Below are 16,091 nucleotides of genomic sequence, written 5' to 3'. Positions count from 1 at the left end.
AAAACAAAAGTGGTACTAAGAGGAAAATTTATAGCAAAATTTTATTTTAGACAAATATCAGCCCGGGCTTGGTGGCTCACACCTGAATCCCAGCACTTTTGGAGGCCAAGCGGGCGGATCAGCGAGGTCAGGAGATCGAGACCATCCTGGCTAACACATGAAACCGTCTCTACTAAAAATACAAAAAATTAGCCAGGCGTGGTGGCAGGCCGCCTTGTAGTCCCCGGCTAACTCAGAAGGCTGAGGCAGGAGAATGGCATGAACCCAGGAGGCGGAGCTTTGCAGTGAGCTAATATCATGCCACTTGCACTCCAGCCTGGGGGACAGAGCCAGACTCCATCTCAAAATAATAAAAAATAAATAATAATAAATAAATAAATAAATAAAAATTTAAAAATAAATAAATTTTTAAAAAGTGGTCAAATATCAAACAATCTAACAAGGCACCTTAAGGAACTGGAAAAGCAAGAACTGCTTTAACCCAAAATTAGTAGAAGGAAAGAAAGAATAAAGACCAGGGCAAGACTAAATGAAATAGAGACTAAAAAAAAAAAAAATGCAAAAGATCAACAAAATAAAACGTTTTTTGAAAAGATAAATACAATTGACAAACCATAAGCTAAACTAAGAAAAAAACGAGAGAGAAGCCAAATGAGTCAGAAAACGAAAAGAAGGGAAGGGGGTTATATTATTAATACTTTAATCCCAGTCTGACTTCTCCAGTCCCTTAGCTCACTTCTGAATTGTGCTACTCCCAATTGATATATTCTAATAGCATATCTAGTTGGGAAGAGAAAGTAGTACATGAATAAACTGATAAATGAGTTTCCATATTTCAGAGCTAAATAAACATCTCCTTTGGGAGGTCACTGTACAAGTTGGCAGCAAATGGAGAAAGCAAGAATCTAAGTATCAGAGATCAAAGGGAGAGGATGTGTCCACTCAAGACTTTTATAGAGAAGGTAGAGCATTTCTCTCTGATTTGTAAGGCTGGTCAACTACCCAAATGTGTAAGGATAGATAATGCCAGTGTCCTCAGAGGCACAGGAGATATACACAGGAATCTAGCTAAAGCAGTTTCTGTATTCGTAGCAGAGTCCCAGCTAGCCAGGACTGTTCTTGATGTTGCAGACCATCCAGGTAGCTAGATCTGTCTGGAGGCGACTTTGGAGCTGGACAATATGCAGATCTGTGTCGTGTGTGTATTCCTCCAGGTGTCCTTTGAGATGACCCATGAGACCCTGTACTTGGCAGTGAAGCTGGTGGATCTCTACCTAATGAAGGCAGTATGCAAGAAGGATAAGTTACAACTCCTTGGTGCCGCTGCCTTTATGATTGCAGCAAAATTTGAGGTGAGCCTGAGTCCCTATGGCCTGGAGAACTAATCAAGTTTCCGTCCAACCCAGTGAATAAATATATATTCATATATATTCATTGTTATGTGCTGCATAACAATGTTTTGGTCAATGATGGACTGCTTATACTATGGTGGTCCTGTAAGAGTATAATGGAGCTGAAAAAGTCTTATCACCTAGTGACATCTTATCTTTTGTAATGTTGTAATGTAATGCATTACTCATATGGTGATGCTGGTGTAAACAAACCTACTGCACTGCAAGTCATAAAAGTATAGCACATACAATTACGTACAGTACATAATGCTTGATAATGATATAAACTGTTACTAGTTTATGTGTTCACTATACTTTTAATTGTTTTATTATTATTTTATTAGAGACAAGGTCTCGCTCTGTTGCCTAGGCCGGAGTGCAATGATGTGATCATAGCTCACCGTAACCTCAAACTCCTGGGCTCAAGCAATCTTCCCACCACAGCCTCTCGAGTAGCTAGGACTATAGGCATGCACCACAGTGCCTGGCTAATTTTCAGAAAATTTTTTGTAGGGGTGGGGGTCTCATTTTGCCCAGGCTGGTCTTGAACTCCTGGCCTCAAGCAATCCTCCTGCCTTGGCCTCCCAAAGCACTGGGATTACAAGTGTGAGTCACTGTGCCTGATCCGGTTTACAGTATACTGTTATTTAAAAAAAAAAAAAAAAGTTAACTGTAAAATAGCCTCAGGCATGTCCTTAGGGAGGTTTTCCAGAAGAAGGCATTGTTGTAGGAGATGACAGCTCCATGCATATTATGACCCCTGAAGAGCTTCCAATGGGACAAGATGTGGAGGTGGAAGACAGTGATATTAATGATCTTGACTGTTTCTAGGCCTAGGCTAATGTGTGTGTTCGTGTCTTCATTTTTAATAAAAAAGTTTAAAAGTAAAAAGTAAAGCTGGACATGGTATTTCAATGCCTGTAATCCCAGCACTTTGGGAGGCTAAGACAAGAGGACTGCTTGAGCCCAAGAATTTAAGACCAGCCTAGAGAACAAAGTGACACCCCATCTCTACAAAAAAATAAAAAAGATTAGCTGGGTATTGTGGCACATACCTGTGGTCCCAGCTACATAGGAGGCTGAGGCAGGAGGATCCCTTAAGCCCAGGAGGTTGAGGCTGTAGTGAGCTTTGTTCAAGCCACTGTATTCCAGTCTGGGTGAGAAAACGAGACCCTGTCTCAAAAAAAAAAAAAAAAATTTTTTTTTTTTAAAAAAAGAAGGAAGCTTATATGATAAGGATATAAAGAAAGCAAATATTTTTATACAGCTTTATACTGTGTTTATGTTTTAAGCTGTTATTATAAAATAGCCAAAGTTTTATAAAATAAAGTTACAGTAAGCTAAGGTTAATTTATTATTGAAGAAAAAATATTTTTTATAAATTTAGTGTAGCCTAATTGTACAGGTACAGTGTTTATAAAGTCCATGGCAGTGTACAGGAATGTCCCAGGCCTTGCCATTCACTCACCACTCACACACTGACTCACCCAGAGCAACTTCTACTCCCACAAGCTCCATTCATGGTTAGTGCCCAATACAGGTGTACTGTTTTTAAATCTTTTATGCTGTATTGTTACTTTACTTTTTCTATGTTTAGATAGGCTAAGCAAATACCATTGTGTTATAATTGCCTACAGAATTCAGTAGAGTCACGTGTGTACAGGTGTGTAGCCTAGGGGCAACAGGCTATATACCATATAACCTGGGTGTGTAGGCTGCACCATCTAGGTTTTTGGAGGTACACTCTTATCTGTGATCTTCCCACAATGATGAAAATGATGCATTTCTCATAACATATCCCTCTTGTTAAGTGACACATAACTGTGTATACATACATTTATATGTACGTATATACACGTGTATACACTTGTGTATATGTGTACTGATGTGTGTGTATACAGTTACATACATACAAATTATTTTTTTCTGCCACATTTTTTGTCCCTTTTCCCAAAGCAGAGAAGCTGGTGTTGGTTGGCAATGGTGGTGTATTTGTTTCCTGGCATCAGCAAGGTTCTTCCATTTTCTATCTGAAGATGTATTATGTGGGCATCCACCTAATTAAATGGGCAATTCTTTTTACAGCTTCCTTCTGGTCCATGATTCTCTGCCTCCACCATTTTCTTGTTCTACCAACTCCATCCCCATCTGGTGGAGTCTCAATCTGCTTATATAACAAAGCATTGCCTAACCAGGGTGCTGGAGACATTTAAGAGAAAATGGCCTGGTGTTGATGGCAGTGAGTCTAAATGGTCCAGGTGAAATAGTAATTTGGGAAGTAGCAGTATAAAAGTGAGTAGCTGACCTTTTCTTCATGACCATTATCCATCTAACTAACCTCTCTGATTCCCCTTCCCTAGGTGGTAACTGATCTTGTTCAACTTTCATTTTTCCTTCAGCTAGGCTAGTTGTAGGAAGCCTTAGGGTTTGGAAGCAGAGAAGTGGCAACTTTTACCAAGGATTTCAAAGAACTTTAGAACTGTGGGCTTGTTTCTGTGTTGGTTCACTCCCCAGCTCCTGCCTCCCTCTCCTCCCCAGGCACATACTGGCTCTTACCCCTCCCTCCCTCCCTGCCTCATTCTCTCCCTCCTTAACTTGCTCCCTTCCTCCCCTCCTTCTTTCCCTGTCACCTGCCCTCCAGTGATTGTTTTCCTTCACTCACCACCCCACCCTCCTTTGTTGCCCCTTACTCACCTGCTCACTTGAGCCCTCCCTCCCTTACTCTATCCCTTCCTCCTATGCCAGCTTGCTTGCTCCCTCCTCCCTTCCTCCTGCTTTTCCTCCCTTGCTCACTCCTTCCCTTTTTCCTCCCTCCCTCACTTACCTGCTGACTCCCTCTTTCTTTCCCTCTTGCTTCCTTCCCAGGCTCCCTCTCTCACTTGGTGGATAGATTCCTTTCTCCCTGGCTAGTCTATACCCTCCCTCCCTCCCTCCGTGGCTTGCTCTCTCCTTTCCTCTCTTTCCCTTGCTCCCTCACCTGCTCTCTCCCTTCCTCACCTGCTTTCTTCCCTCCCAGGCTCCCTCTTTTTCTTCCTTGCCTACTCTCTCCCTTCCCCTTTTACTCCCTGTCCTGTTTTTTTCCCTCCCTCCTTCTCTTACCCATTTCCTCCCTCCCTCTCTCCTTCCCTCGCTTGCTTTCCCTGCCTCCCTTGCTCCCTCTCTTCCCTCCCTTCCTCCGAATTTCACAGGACCCCTCTTCTCCTCCCCTTCTATTCCTTTCCCCCTTCCTCCTTCCCTCCCTCCTTTGCTGTCTCCCTCTTTCCCTATGTGGCTTGCTCACTCTCTGCTTCTTTCCCTCTCTTTTCCTTTCCCTGGCTTGCTTTCTCCCTAGCACACTCCCTTTCTCTCTTGCTAGCTCCATCTCTTCCTCCCTATCCCACAGGACCTCTCCCTCCCTCCCTCCTCCTTCCCTCTTTCCCTTTCTCCCTCCTTCCTTCCTCTCCCTCCCTTCTTTCTCTCACCTTCCCTCCCTATCTTCTTCCTTGTACCCTCCCTTTCACGCTCCATTCTCCTATTCTCCCTTTCATCTTCCTTTGTGCTTCCCTCCCTCCCTCCTTCCTTCTTCCCTCCCTCCTTGCCTCCCTCCTTCTCTCCTTCCTCTTTCTCTCTCTGTCCCTCATTCCTCCTACCCTTCTTCCCTCATTTCTTCTCCCCTTCCTCCCTTCTTTCTTTCTCCCTTCTTCCTCCATCCTTCCTTCCCTTTCTCCTTCCCTCCCTCCTTGCTTATCTCCCTTCTTCCTCCTACTCTCCCTTTCTCCCTCCTTCCTCCTACCCTCCCTCTGCACCCTCCTTCCTCCTTCCCCCTCCCTTTTTCTACCTTCCTTCTCTCCCTTCTTCCTTTCTCCGTTTCCTCCTTCCCTCCCTCCCTTTTTTCTCCTTCCCTTTCTCCCTCCCTTTTTCCTCCCACACTTCCTCCCGCCCACCTTCCTCCTACTTTCTTCTACTCTCCTTCCTCATACCCTCCTTTCCTCCCTCCTTTTTTCCTCCTTCCTTCCCTTACTCCTTCCTTCCTGCCCTTCTCCTTCCTTCCCTCCTTTTCTCCTTCCTTTGTTCCCTCTTTCTCTCCTTCTTCCTACCCTTTTTCTCCTGCCTTCCTCCTACCCTCTCTCCCACCCTCCTCCTGTCTACCCTTCCTTCGGCCCTCCCTCCTTCCTCCTCCTTTCCTTCCTCCCCTCCTTCCTCCTACACTCCTTTAGTCCCTAATTCCTCCTACCCTCTCTTCCTCCCTCCTTTCCCTCCCTACTCTTTTCCTCCCTTCCTCCCTCCTCTTTTCCTCCCATTCTCCTTCTTCATTCTATTCTCCTTCCTTCCTCCTATCCTCTTTCCTTCTGCACTCCCCTTTCCCTCCCTCCCTGCCTCTCTCCCTTCCTCCCTTCTTTCTCTTTTTCTCCCTTCTTCCTGTCCTCCCTCCTTTCTTCTTCCTTCTCTTCCTTTCTTTATCCCTCCCTCCCTCCATCCTTCCTCCTACCCTCTCCCCCTCCCTTCTTTCTCCTTCCCTTTCTTTCTCCCTCATTCCTCCTACGCTCCCTTCCTCCTACCCTCCCTTCCACCCTATTTCCTTCCTTCCCTCCCTCCTTTCTCTTTGTCTCCCTCTGTCCCTTCTTCCTCCTACCCTCCCTCAGTCCCTCCTCCCTTCTTCCCTCCTTCCTCCTCCTCTCCCTCCCTCATTTCTTCCACCCTCTTTCCTTATACCCTCCTTCCTTCTGTTCCTCTTTTCTTCTTCCCAACCTCATTCCTCCTTCCTCTTGCCCTCCTTCCTCTTAGCCCCCTCCTTCCCTCTTTTCTTCTTCCCTCTTTTCTCCTTCCCTCTCTCCCTCCTTTCCTCCCTTCCTCCCTCCTTCCTCCTCCTTTCCTCCCTCCTTCTTCCTACTTTCCTCCCTCCCTCCCTCCTTACTCCTCCTCCTCTTCTTCCTCCCTCCTTCCTTCCTCCTCCTCCTCTTCTCCCTCCCTCCCTCCTTTCTCCTCCTCCTCTTCTCCCTCCCTCCTTTCTCCTCCTCCTCTTCCCCCTCCCTCCCTCCCTCCTCCGATCCTCCCTCCCTTCCTCCTCCTCTTCTCCCTCCCTCCCTCCTTCCTCCTCCCTCCTCCTCCTCTTTTCCCTCCTCCTCCTCTTCTCCTTCCCTTCCCTTCTCCCCTTCTCCCTCCCTTCTTCCTCCTCCTGCCCTCCCTCCTTCCTCCTCCTCCTCTTCTCACTCCCTTCTCCTTCTCCCTCCCTCCTCCTCTTCTCCCTCCCTCCTCCTCCTCGCCTCCCTTCCTCCCTATTTTCCACTTCCCTCCCTCTGTTTCTCCTTCCTTCTACCCTCCCTCTCTCCCTCCTTCCTCCTTTCCTCCTTCCTTCCCCTTTTCCTCCTACCCTCCCTCCTTTCTCCTTCCCTGCCTCCCTCTCGTTTTCCTTCTACCCTTCCTCCCTCCCTCCCTCCCTGCTTTCTTCTTGCTTCCCTTCCTTTCTCCTTCCTCCTGCCCTCTCTTTCTCCCTCCTTTTTTCCCTCCTTCCCTCCCTCCTTTATTCTCTCCCTGCTTTCTCCTTCTTTCCCTCCCTCCTTCCCCTCCTCCCTTGTTCCTCAGTCCCTCCCTTCCTTTCTTTTCCTTCTTCCCTCCCTTCTTCCCTCCTTTTTTCCCTCCCTTCTTTTTTCTCCTTCCCTTACTCCATTTTCCCTTTGTTCTCCCTCTCTACTTCCTTCTTCCCTCCCTCTTTCCTACCTTCCCTCTTTCCTTCCTCCTTTCTTCCTTCTTTCCTCAATTGATCTTTTCTTTCCTCAGTTACTCAATCTTTTCTTTTCTTTTCTCTTTCTCGGTGGCTTTTCTCACTCAGTTCTTGCCCCTCCCTCCCCACCCTGTGCCCACCTCCCCTCCTCTTTCCTTACCTCTCTTGTTCCCTCCCTTTGTTTCCTGCTTTCTCCCTGGCTCTTTCTGTGTCTTGGAGAGCTGTGCTGTGCCTTACCTTCAGTGGTGTTAAGAACACTGCGGGTGGTCCCTGGCTGACAGAAAGGGGAAGGGAGGGTGGAAGTGAAAGAGAGGGAGGGAGGGAGTGGTGGGCACTTCTTAGCAAATCCTGGGAGTTGGAGCACCCCTCCTCTGTTGGCCAGGACAGAGGGCACCTACCAAGTCCTATGGAGGAGGGGTGTCTTCCTCTCACAGGATTAAGAAGTACAGAAAGCCTTTTGTTTAGGGGAGGTGTGGAGATTGCATGAGGAGAGAAAGGAGACAGTAGCGGTTGCACAGAGCAGTGGAAGAGAGAGGTTCTTGCCCTGGTGTTAACACTAGCTTGCTGTGTGAACCTGAGCACATCACTTTTCTCTGAGCCTAGGTTTCCTTGTCTGCCACACCAAAGGGTTGGCCTGTCTGTGATCCAAAAATAGGGAAAAGGTAGGGGAAGAAGGCTGTGGTGGGCAGTAAGCTGCAGGTAGGGAGAAGAATTAGGGGCCTTCCTGTGTCCTCATTGTTTCTCCAAACCAATGTTTGACCTCCAGAGGGCAGAGCACTGGAAGGTGCTCCTGGGACAGAGGTTCTTCTCACCCTCAGCCTGGCCTGACCCTCCCTTGTCTGACCTCTGGGCGCCTCGGCACACTCTGCCCACCGCATACCTTTGTCTCTGCTTATGTTTCCTCTGTGCCTGTCTGCCTCTCCCCCTCTCTCACTGCCAGATACCCTGTATTGCCCTCTTCAAGCATCCTTACTCATTCCTTACACTAGGACACAAAATACAGACGTATTTTCTCTCTCTAGCTCCCCTTTCTGTGGCTTCCTTCTGTCCTTCCCTCCAGAGCAGGCCTTAGATTTCCCATTCGTGGTTCTCAGAGGGCAGATTGCTACTCCTAAATCCTGTGCCCCATTATGTTGCTTCTGGCACTGTAAGAATTCACCCCCAGGAGGTCCTATCCTCTATCTGGTGGTGGTGGTACAGTTTTGGGGCAGGCCTCTTCTGTCCTTTCTTTGGTTTACTTTTTCTGATGAGCCACTCACATCAACCAGAAGCTGAGTCTCAGAGCTACCCTGAAGATTTATGCCAGGAAATCCTTCACCCTTCTTCCCGCTGGCTTTTACCTCTAAGCAGAAAGGATGGGGCTGTCTGCCTGGTTGTCACCTCCTCTCCTCTCCACCCGTAGGAGCACAACCCACCTTGTGTGGATGACTTTGTGTACATCTGTGATGATAATTATCAGCGATATGAGATGCTCAACATGGAAGTCGACATCCTGAACGTCATCAAATTTGACATTAACATTCCAGTCGCCTATCATTTTCTGCGCAGATATGCTAGGGTAAGAGAGAAGAGACACATCTTCATTCTCCCACTGCTGAGTTAGTCTCCTTTACACCCAGAGTAGCTGCCTGAGTGGTAGGAAAGGGAAAAGGGACAACAGGCAGCAGGGAGCATTCTCCTTCCATCCAACCTCCTAGGTTAAAGCTTGGCAATCTTTGTGAAACAATGGGAGGTGGCCGGGGGTGAGTTGCAGATTTCCACAGTGTGTCTATAAGGTTTTGAAGTGAGGCCGGAGTTAGGGAGGAGAAACGTTTCTTTGATCAGGGAGGGACACATGGAAAGCTTTGTGGGGGGATGGTGGCAATATTCTCATTCTTTGCCTGAGTATTGGTTACAAGGGAGGTCACTTTATAATTCATTTTATTGTGCAAATGTGTGCGATGTACTTTTCTTTTTGTGTGTGTGATAGGTTGTAATTTTTAAAAAATAAGTTTAAACAAGAAAAGGGAAAAGGTTGTTTTGAAGTATGGAACACCTTCTAGGGAGGACCAGGAACAGAGTCACGGTGGGAGGAACTTTGGCTCTTTAAAGAATGACCCATATAGCAAGGGGGGATGTGGGCCAGTACCATACATACAGTTGATAATTTGATTAAAATCCTAAAGGTGGCAAATCCCACTAACTGTTTCAGAATCCCCCCTAAAGAGTCTGTTTTTGTGGGTAGGGAAGATGAGGTGAATTATGGTTGCAGGAGAAAGGCACATTACTCAAACAGAGGGCCACTGAGGCTCGGGATGATGTAACTGGAGAGGGAGTCCTCTGCTTGGTGCCAGCTTTCTAAATTGATTTCTGAGCCAGTCTTCTCATTGCCTTTAGTGTATCCACACCAACATGAAGACACTGACCTTGTCCCGCTACATCTGTGAGATGACCCTGCAGGAATACAACTATGTCCAGGAGAAGGCTTCCAAGCTAGCTGCTGCCTCCTTACTACTGGCCCTCTACATGAAGAAGCTCGAATACTGGGTAAACACTTGCGAGATAGGGGTGTGGGGCACAGATTTAAAAAAAGCACAAGGTCAGCTCGGGGGATGGTGTAAATTAGGGCCATGGGAAACTCTTGGGGACAAAACTGACACATACTCACAATTATGAACTCTAACACCTGGACAACGGGACAAGGGCTTCTATAGCAATAGTTTTGAATTATGTCGTTTTTCATAATCAAAGTACCCTTTGTTCCAAAGAAAGCTCACCTGAAAGCCAAATATTACATACCAGATTACTGTGAAGGTATTCTGGTTGTCATAGGGAGTAGTGTGACCCTACTTCTTATCCCCAGCCCTGTTCCCCTCTTGTCTCTTGCAATCCCCTCAGCAAGGCTGGCCCCTGAGGGAGCTTGTTGGAACAGGGTTTGAAAACCACTGAGCCAGAGAAGAGTAGTGAAAGCAACCGTCTGTGTCTATAAAAGTGGCACTTGGGCATGACTATAGTGTTCTTCTCTGAAGAAGGCCCTCACAAAGCCTCCTGCTCCAATACAAATAAAACTCATATTTGATGCTTTCTCAATTGTATGAAAACTTGGGGGTAAAATCAACTTTAGTGAATTTTGCATTCTTACTGATGATATGTATAATATGTAATCCAAGTAGCAGGAGTATGCTCACAAATGCAGCCCCTCTGCTCAACCACTTCTGAGCTCCTCCTACCTAAAAATCCTGGAGCCACTGAGGGAAGAACCTCTGTGTGCTGAGAAAGAACCACATAAAGTACTTATGTGAACTTGGACAAGCCATATTAGAATTTCTTGAAACAGAGAAAGCATTCAATAGATGATAGTGATGATGAAAAAGAATAAATAATAATCATGACTGGCATTTATTGAGTGCTTAGACAGTGATCTAAGCACTTTGCATATTAACTCATTTAATCTCCACAACAACCCCACATGGTAGTACCGTTATCCCTGTTTTGCAGATAAGAAATAACTCCCATATTTACACAGCTGATGAGAGGTGGAGCTAGGCTTTGGAAACTAGGAGTGGTGTTCACAATCTAAACCAACTGTGTAATCAGAATGGGCATGGCCACAGCTCTGGAGCTAAGGGCCTGGAGGCCCCATGCTGAACCAGGCTTTGACCCTTGGATCCCATGGAAATCCAGTGGGCCAAGAGGGGGACAGCTGATGGGTCCAGGGCAGCAAACTGTGTGCCAACTAAGATAGAAATATTTCAGTGTTCTCACACTTGGTGACTAAACCAGGGCTTATCAGCTAAATGTCATCCCGAATCTGAACTCGGGTAGTCTGACTCCACAATCCTCTATGTTAGTATACTGCCTCTCCTATAGATAAGGAAGGCTTCACAGAAGAGGTGACTTTTGAGCTGGGTCTTGAAAGGTGTGTAGGAACTTGTGAGAGGAGACATTCTGGGTAGAGGGAGTAATAATTAAAAAGACACGAAGGCATTAAAGAGGAAGTATGTTGTGTTTAGGGCAGAATAAGACATCCCCTGTGGATACAGCAGAGAGTGTTGTAAAAGGAGAGGTGCTAATGATGTTAATAGTGACAGATGAGACTGGAATGGTAGATCATGGTCAGATTGTGAAAGAAAGGCCTTGAAGGCTACACTAAGGCATTGAAGGTTTTTTAGGCAGGAGGTGACCTGCTCCTGTTTGTGTGTTTTAGAAACAGTAGTGGTGTAGCAAAATAGAAGGTAGAGTAGATGAGAGAGAACACCAGTGAGCAGGCTATTACAACATAGTCAAGGTGAAGCATTTGAGAGTCTGAACTGACACAGTGGCACTGGGGCCTTTTAATCTTATTTAACACATCCAGTCTACTCCATTACCCCCTTGTGTTACTCCCCTACTCAGCACGCCAATGACCGCCCTTTGCCTGTGGTGGTGGTAGTTTCCAAACAGTATTTGGGGGAGTCCTGGGTTTCCTGCAGAACTGTCTCAGGTACCATGTGAAAGATAAAGGGATCCAAATTCGTGGGCTTCTTAACTCCCACCTTCACTTCCAGGTAAGCTATTTGGGCTTCCAGGTAAGATACTTGAAAAAGAGGAGTTCAAGGAAAATAAGGCATTTTGAGGAAACCACCAAATCCTCTTCCTTTCTCTGTCTGTTGAGCTCCCCACTTCACCAACCATTGTGAACATGCTCTCCTCTGTGAAGCTTTCTGTGACTCTCCCCACAGTTTGTGGGTCCTGCTGCTGTGTTCCTCCAGTGTCCTATGCTCACTTCCATTCTAGCACTTACCACATTTTTAACTCTCTGTTTGCACATCTGTCTCCTCTACTAGACTACAAACTCCTCAAGGGCAGGTCCCTCGTTCATTTTTGTGTTCCCAGGATCCTACGTATAGGGCTTGGTAATCCTCGTTAGCATTGTTTGGGCACTTACTATATGCCAGACTCTGTTCTATGTATGATACACACACACACACACACACACACACATATTAAACCCTATGATGGAATTACTGTAATAATCCCCATTTGGCAGATTGGGAAACTGAGGCCCCAAGAGGTTAATTAACTGGCTCCAGGCCAAGCTGTTAGGGGAACTGAAATTTGACCTGAAGCATTTTGCCTCCAGGACCTCTGCTCTTAAACACTGCTATACCGCTTCTGTCACATAATAGGCATTCTTAGCTGAGTGAGAAAATGAACCTGTGCCATGATAGCTGTTACAGTCGGAGAGGAGGATCAGCCTTAAGTTCACGTTGGCAGTTGAGTTGGCACCTAAACTTTGTTCTAGGGTTTACCTGGCCATTAGCTCTGGACCTGAGAGTGAGTAAATTACAAAATCAGTTCTGTTCCTTCGGACTGGTGGATTTCTGCTTACATGAACATCCGTGACCAGGGCTATTATCTTTTTTGTTGTTGTTGTTAAGAGATAGGGTCTTGCTCTGTTACCAAGGCTGGAGTGCAGTGATCATAGCTCACTGCAGCCTCGAACTCCTGGGCTCAAGCGATCCTCCTGCCTCAGCCTCCCAAGTAGATGGGACTACAGGTCCACACCACCATGCCCAGATAATTTTTTAATTTTTTTATAGAGATAGGGTCTTGCTTTGTTGCCCAGGCTGGTCTTGAATTCCTGGGCTCAAGCAGTCCTCCTGCCTTGGGCTCCTGATGTGCTGAGATTACAGGCATGATCCCTACCACACCTGGCCAAGAGCTAATATCTAACTGGTACGTATGGATATAGCCATCCCAGTAATTTGTGGCTGGAACCTATTCTGTATAGCATAGTATAATTATTGATCAGCATCCGTACTATGTGAGTCTTTGAAATGTTTTGAATGTCATCTCTGTTTAAACCATGTGTGGGAAGCTTAGACTTGGGATAGCAGAGATGGAGGGAGGATTGTGCTTCCTATAGTAGAAATCACTATTTATGCTGCTTCTTCCAGGTTCCCTTCCTGGAGTATTACAGTGGCTACAGTATCTCTGAGCTTCACCCCTTGATCAGACAGCTGAACAAACTGCTGACTTTCAGTTCTTACGATAGTCTCAAGGCTGTGTATTACAAGTATTCTCACCCGTAAGTACCAAGCCCCGGATGAGGTTGGGTTTGTGTTCATTTATGGGGAAGCTTTAAAATACTAGACCCAGACTAGCCTCACTTAAGAGAAAAAGATTTAGGCACTTTTCACCTTCCTTTCTACTCTAGGGTTAAAGCAAGATAGGGAACTAAGGGCCATATGTCCCACTTGTTCCATGGAGCCTGATTGTATTTGCCCTATTCTATACTGAGGAGACCCCTCTTCCTTTTGCAGGGTCTTCTTTGAAGTCACCAAAATCCCCACCTTGGATGTGTTGAAGCTGGAGGAGATTTTGAACTACTGATTGTGAGGCCAAGGGCCTGGTACTCTAGCAGCAGCCACAGGACTAGGCATGCATGTTAATAGGGTATATTTATTCTGTGTTTGAATTTGTCTTTTGATTGCTTTTATTCATTTTCCTCTCTTTGTCTTTTCCCAAACTGATAATGTTATAAATATTTATGTTGTTTGTTTTTATGAAAGAAAAAAATATTGTCATATTTGACTACAAATTTAATAAAAAATTAATGGTTATTGTTAAAATGGCTCATCTCCCCTCTTATTGTTCAGGAATCCCACGCACAGCTGAATAAATTTTTTTTTTCTTCCTAGTCAAGGCTGGGCCCCAGGGCCTAGGTTACCCAATTCCCTCCTCTGTTTAGAAGCCTTCTCCTCATGGGAAGAGGAATTGAGCTAACTGTGAACTGATGGATGGGGCTACAGAAGGAGGTGCCCAGTCCAAGGAGAAAGCTCCTTACCTGACAGGCAGGCCTCTCTGTTCAGAGCTGGGCAGCTGGCAGTGCAGGCTAATACCCTTTGGTTTCAATCTCAGGTATTTTGCTTTCTTTGCTTCTTCCTAGATGATGAAAAGTTGGGGATCAGGATTTTAATCCAAATGTAGCCTTGCTTTCAGTTTGGCAGCTTTTTAGAGTCCAAATTTGAAAATACTCTTGGAGTGGTATGTGCTGAAATCATTTTTGGCCCTTGTCTTCTGCCAAGAGAAGAAATTCCTATCTGTGAAATTGGCAAGGTGTCCCAAGCATCAATGACTTGCCCAATCTTTAACTCATATAGCATTAAGATATTCTGCTTTCTTTTTCACTGTGCCCTACCTTTGGGGTAATGTGTACTGGGACAATTACTTAAGTTGTTAATGGAGGAGTGGAACATCCAGTATGCCAGTTGTTCAAGAGCCACTCCTCAGTCTCACCCCAGGACCTCCCCACAATCCAGCAAGTAAAGTCTACCACAGCAGGAGACCTCTAGTACTCTATTCTAGTATTGTAGCTGGCAATTATGCTGATTGGTCTGTGACTATTTGTTACCACTTGTCAAATATTTTGAATATCAGTCCTGGAGGGTGGACATTTGGTGGAGAGGACAATCAAGGAAGCAGTTACGGGGAAAATGCCTCTTCAATTCTGTCCCAAGACTCTCCATGCTATTGTAATTACATCACCTTTTCTGATGGGTTAGAGACAGATAGATGAGCATGCCAAGCCCTTAGGTGTCTCAGCGCTTTCCTTCCCTTTGAATCAGTTTCCCATTCTTCCTCCTGACTTGCTTTGCCTTGGAGACCACACATCACTAGGTTTCCTCCTGCCCCATTCCACTGTGTTGCAAGATGACTAAAGGTACGGCCAGGGAGGTCCAAGCTGCTCAGCAGTGATTCTGCTGGCACAGCCAACTTTGCATGAACATGCTAAAAGCAATAGGCTGGAAGCCATCTTGCAAGTCTCCAGCCTTACTAGAAGGATGTGTCATGTACCTGCTTTTGAATTCTGGAGCTTTACATCAAGGGAAAAAAAATTAACCAGTTGAATTATTTCCCCCTTTTTACCAACCCTGTTCTTTAAAGGTGCTAATGAAACCATCAGTCATTTTTGTTGTTTTTGCAATGCGTCAACATTTATTTTGCACACACTCATCACTACTTCAAAATTAAGGTAGCTGTTAGAACTGGATCTTGTTAAAAGTGGGTGCAAAAGTTATCGTGGTTTTTGCCATTCCTTTTAATGGCAAAAACCGGGATAACTTTTGCACCAACCTAATATTTAGTGCCTTATTAAATAAGCATATCTATTTCTTTATCAGGAATTTGCTGGCCCAGTGAGGTGGCTCACACCTGTCATCCCAAAACTTAGGGAGACCAAGGAGGGAAGATCACTTCAGCCCAGGAGTTCGAGACCCACCTGGGCAATACAGTGAGACCCTGTCTCTACAAAAAGTTAAAAAGTTAGCCAGGCATAGTGGCTCATGCCTGTGGTCCCAGCTACTCAGGAGGCTGAGGCAGGAGGATCACTTGAGCCCAGAAGGCAGATGTTGCAGTAAGCCATGATCATGCCACTGTACTCCAGCCTGGGCAATAGAGCAAGATCCTGCTTCAAAAAAAAAATTGCTTTTATATTTTGATGACTCTCTATATATAAATAAAACTAGCTTTCTTTTAACCTTATGTATTTTTAACAGTTTTATTTTCTTAACTGGATGCAAATTATTTTATTTCTATATGTATATATAACTTTATATCTGCCTGTATCTTTAAGATCATAACAGTTTAAAAAACAAAGCTAAAAAATGCTAAAAGTTTAAATAAACTACAAAATCATCTATATAGGTCATAAAAACACTCTGGTAGAGAAATGTGCCCAGTAATTCATAAATAAAACAAACATAGCCTGTGAAATAATGTGACATGCTTAGAAAAATGCCTGACGGCCGGGCGCGGTGGCTCAAGCCTGTAATCCCAGCACTTTGGGAGGCCGAGACGGGCGGATCACGAGGTCAGGAGATCGAGACCATCCTGGCTAACACGGTGAAACCCCGTCTCTACTAAAAATACAAAAAACTAGCCGGGCGAGGTGGCGGGCGCCTGTAGTCCCAGCTACTCGGGAGGCTGAGGCAGGAGAATGGCGTGAACCCGGGAGGCGGAGCTTGCAGTGAGCTGAG

The 16,091-nt window shown here is 45.6% G+C and overlaps 1 protein-coding gene across 1 annotated transcript; it reads left to right on the top strand.

Moving 5' to 3' along the window:
• Window positions 1-716: 716 nt before the first annotated feature.
• On the top strand, window positions 717-13,685 carry CCNB3 (cyclin B3). The gene is made up of 5 exons (XM_017885945.1): window positions 717-1,352; window positions 8,495-8,650; window positions 9,469-9,618; window positions 13,011-13,141; window positions 13,377-13,685. Exons 1-5 carry the CDS (start codon window positions 1,182-1,184, stop codon window positions 13,444-13,446), a joined length of 678 nt encoding a protein of 225 aa, XP_017741434.1. The 5' UTR covers window positions 717-1,181; the 3' UTR covers window positions 13,447-13,685.
• The last annotated feature ends 2,406 nt before the right edge of the window (window positions 13,686-16,091 follow it).

The sequence above is a fragment of the Rhinopithecus bieti genome, unplaced genomic scaffold (assembly GCF_001698545.2).
Source record: "Rhinopithecus bieti isolate Rb0 unplaced genomic scaffold, ASM169854v2 scaffold_15791, whole genome shotgun sequence".
NCBI lineage: Eukaryota > Metazoa > Chordata > Mammalia > Primates > Cercopithecidae > Rhinopithecus > Rhinopithecus bieti.
Note: the sequence above shows the minus strand (reverse complement) of the source record. Positions and strands in the feature narration are given on the sequence as shown.

Coding starts and splice junctions, on each gene's coding strand:
- CCNB3 (XM_017885945.1), top strand. CDS start 1,182: ATGCAGATCTGTGTCGTGTGTGTATTCCTCCAGGTGTCCTTTGAGATG. Junction 1,353..8,494: donor TGATTGCAGCAAAATTTGAG/GTGAGCCTGAGT, acceptor CTCCACCCGTAG/GAGCACAACCCACCTTGTGT. Junction 8,651..9,468: donor TTCTGCGCAGATATGCTAGG/GTAAGAGAGAAG, acceptor CATTGCCTTTAG/TGTATCCACACCAACATGAA.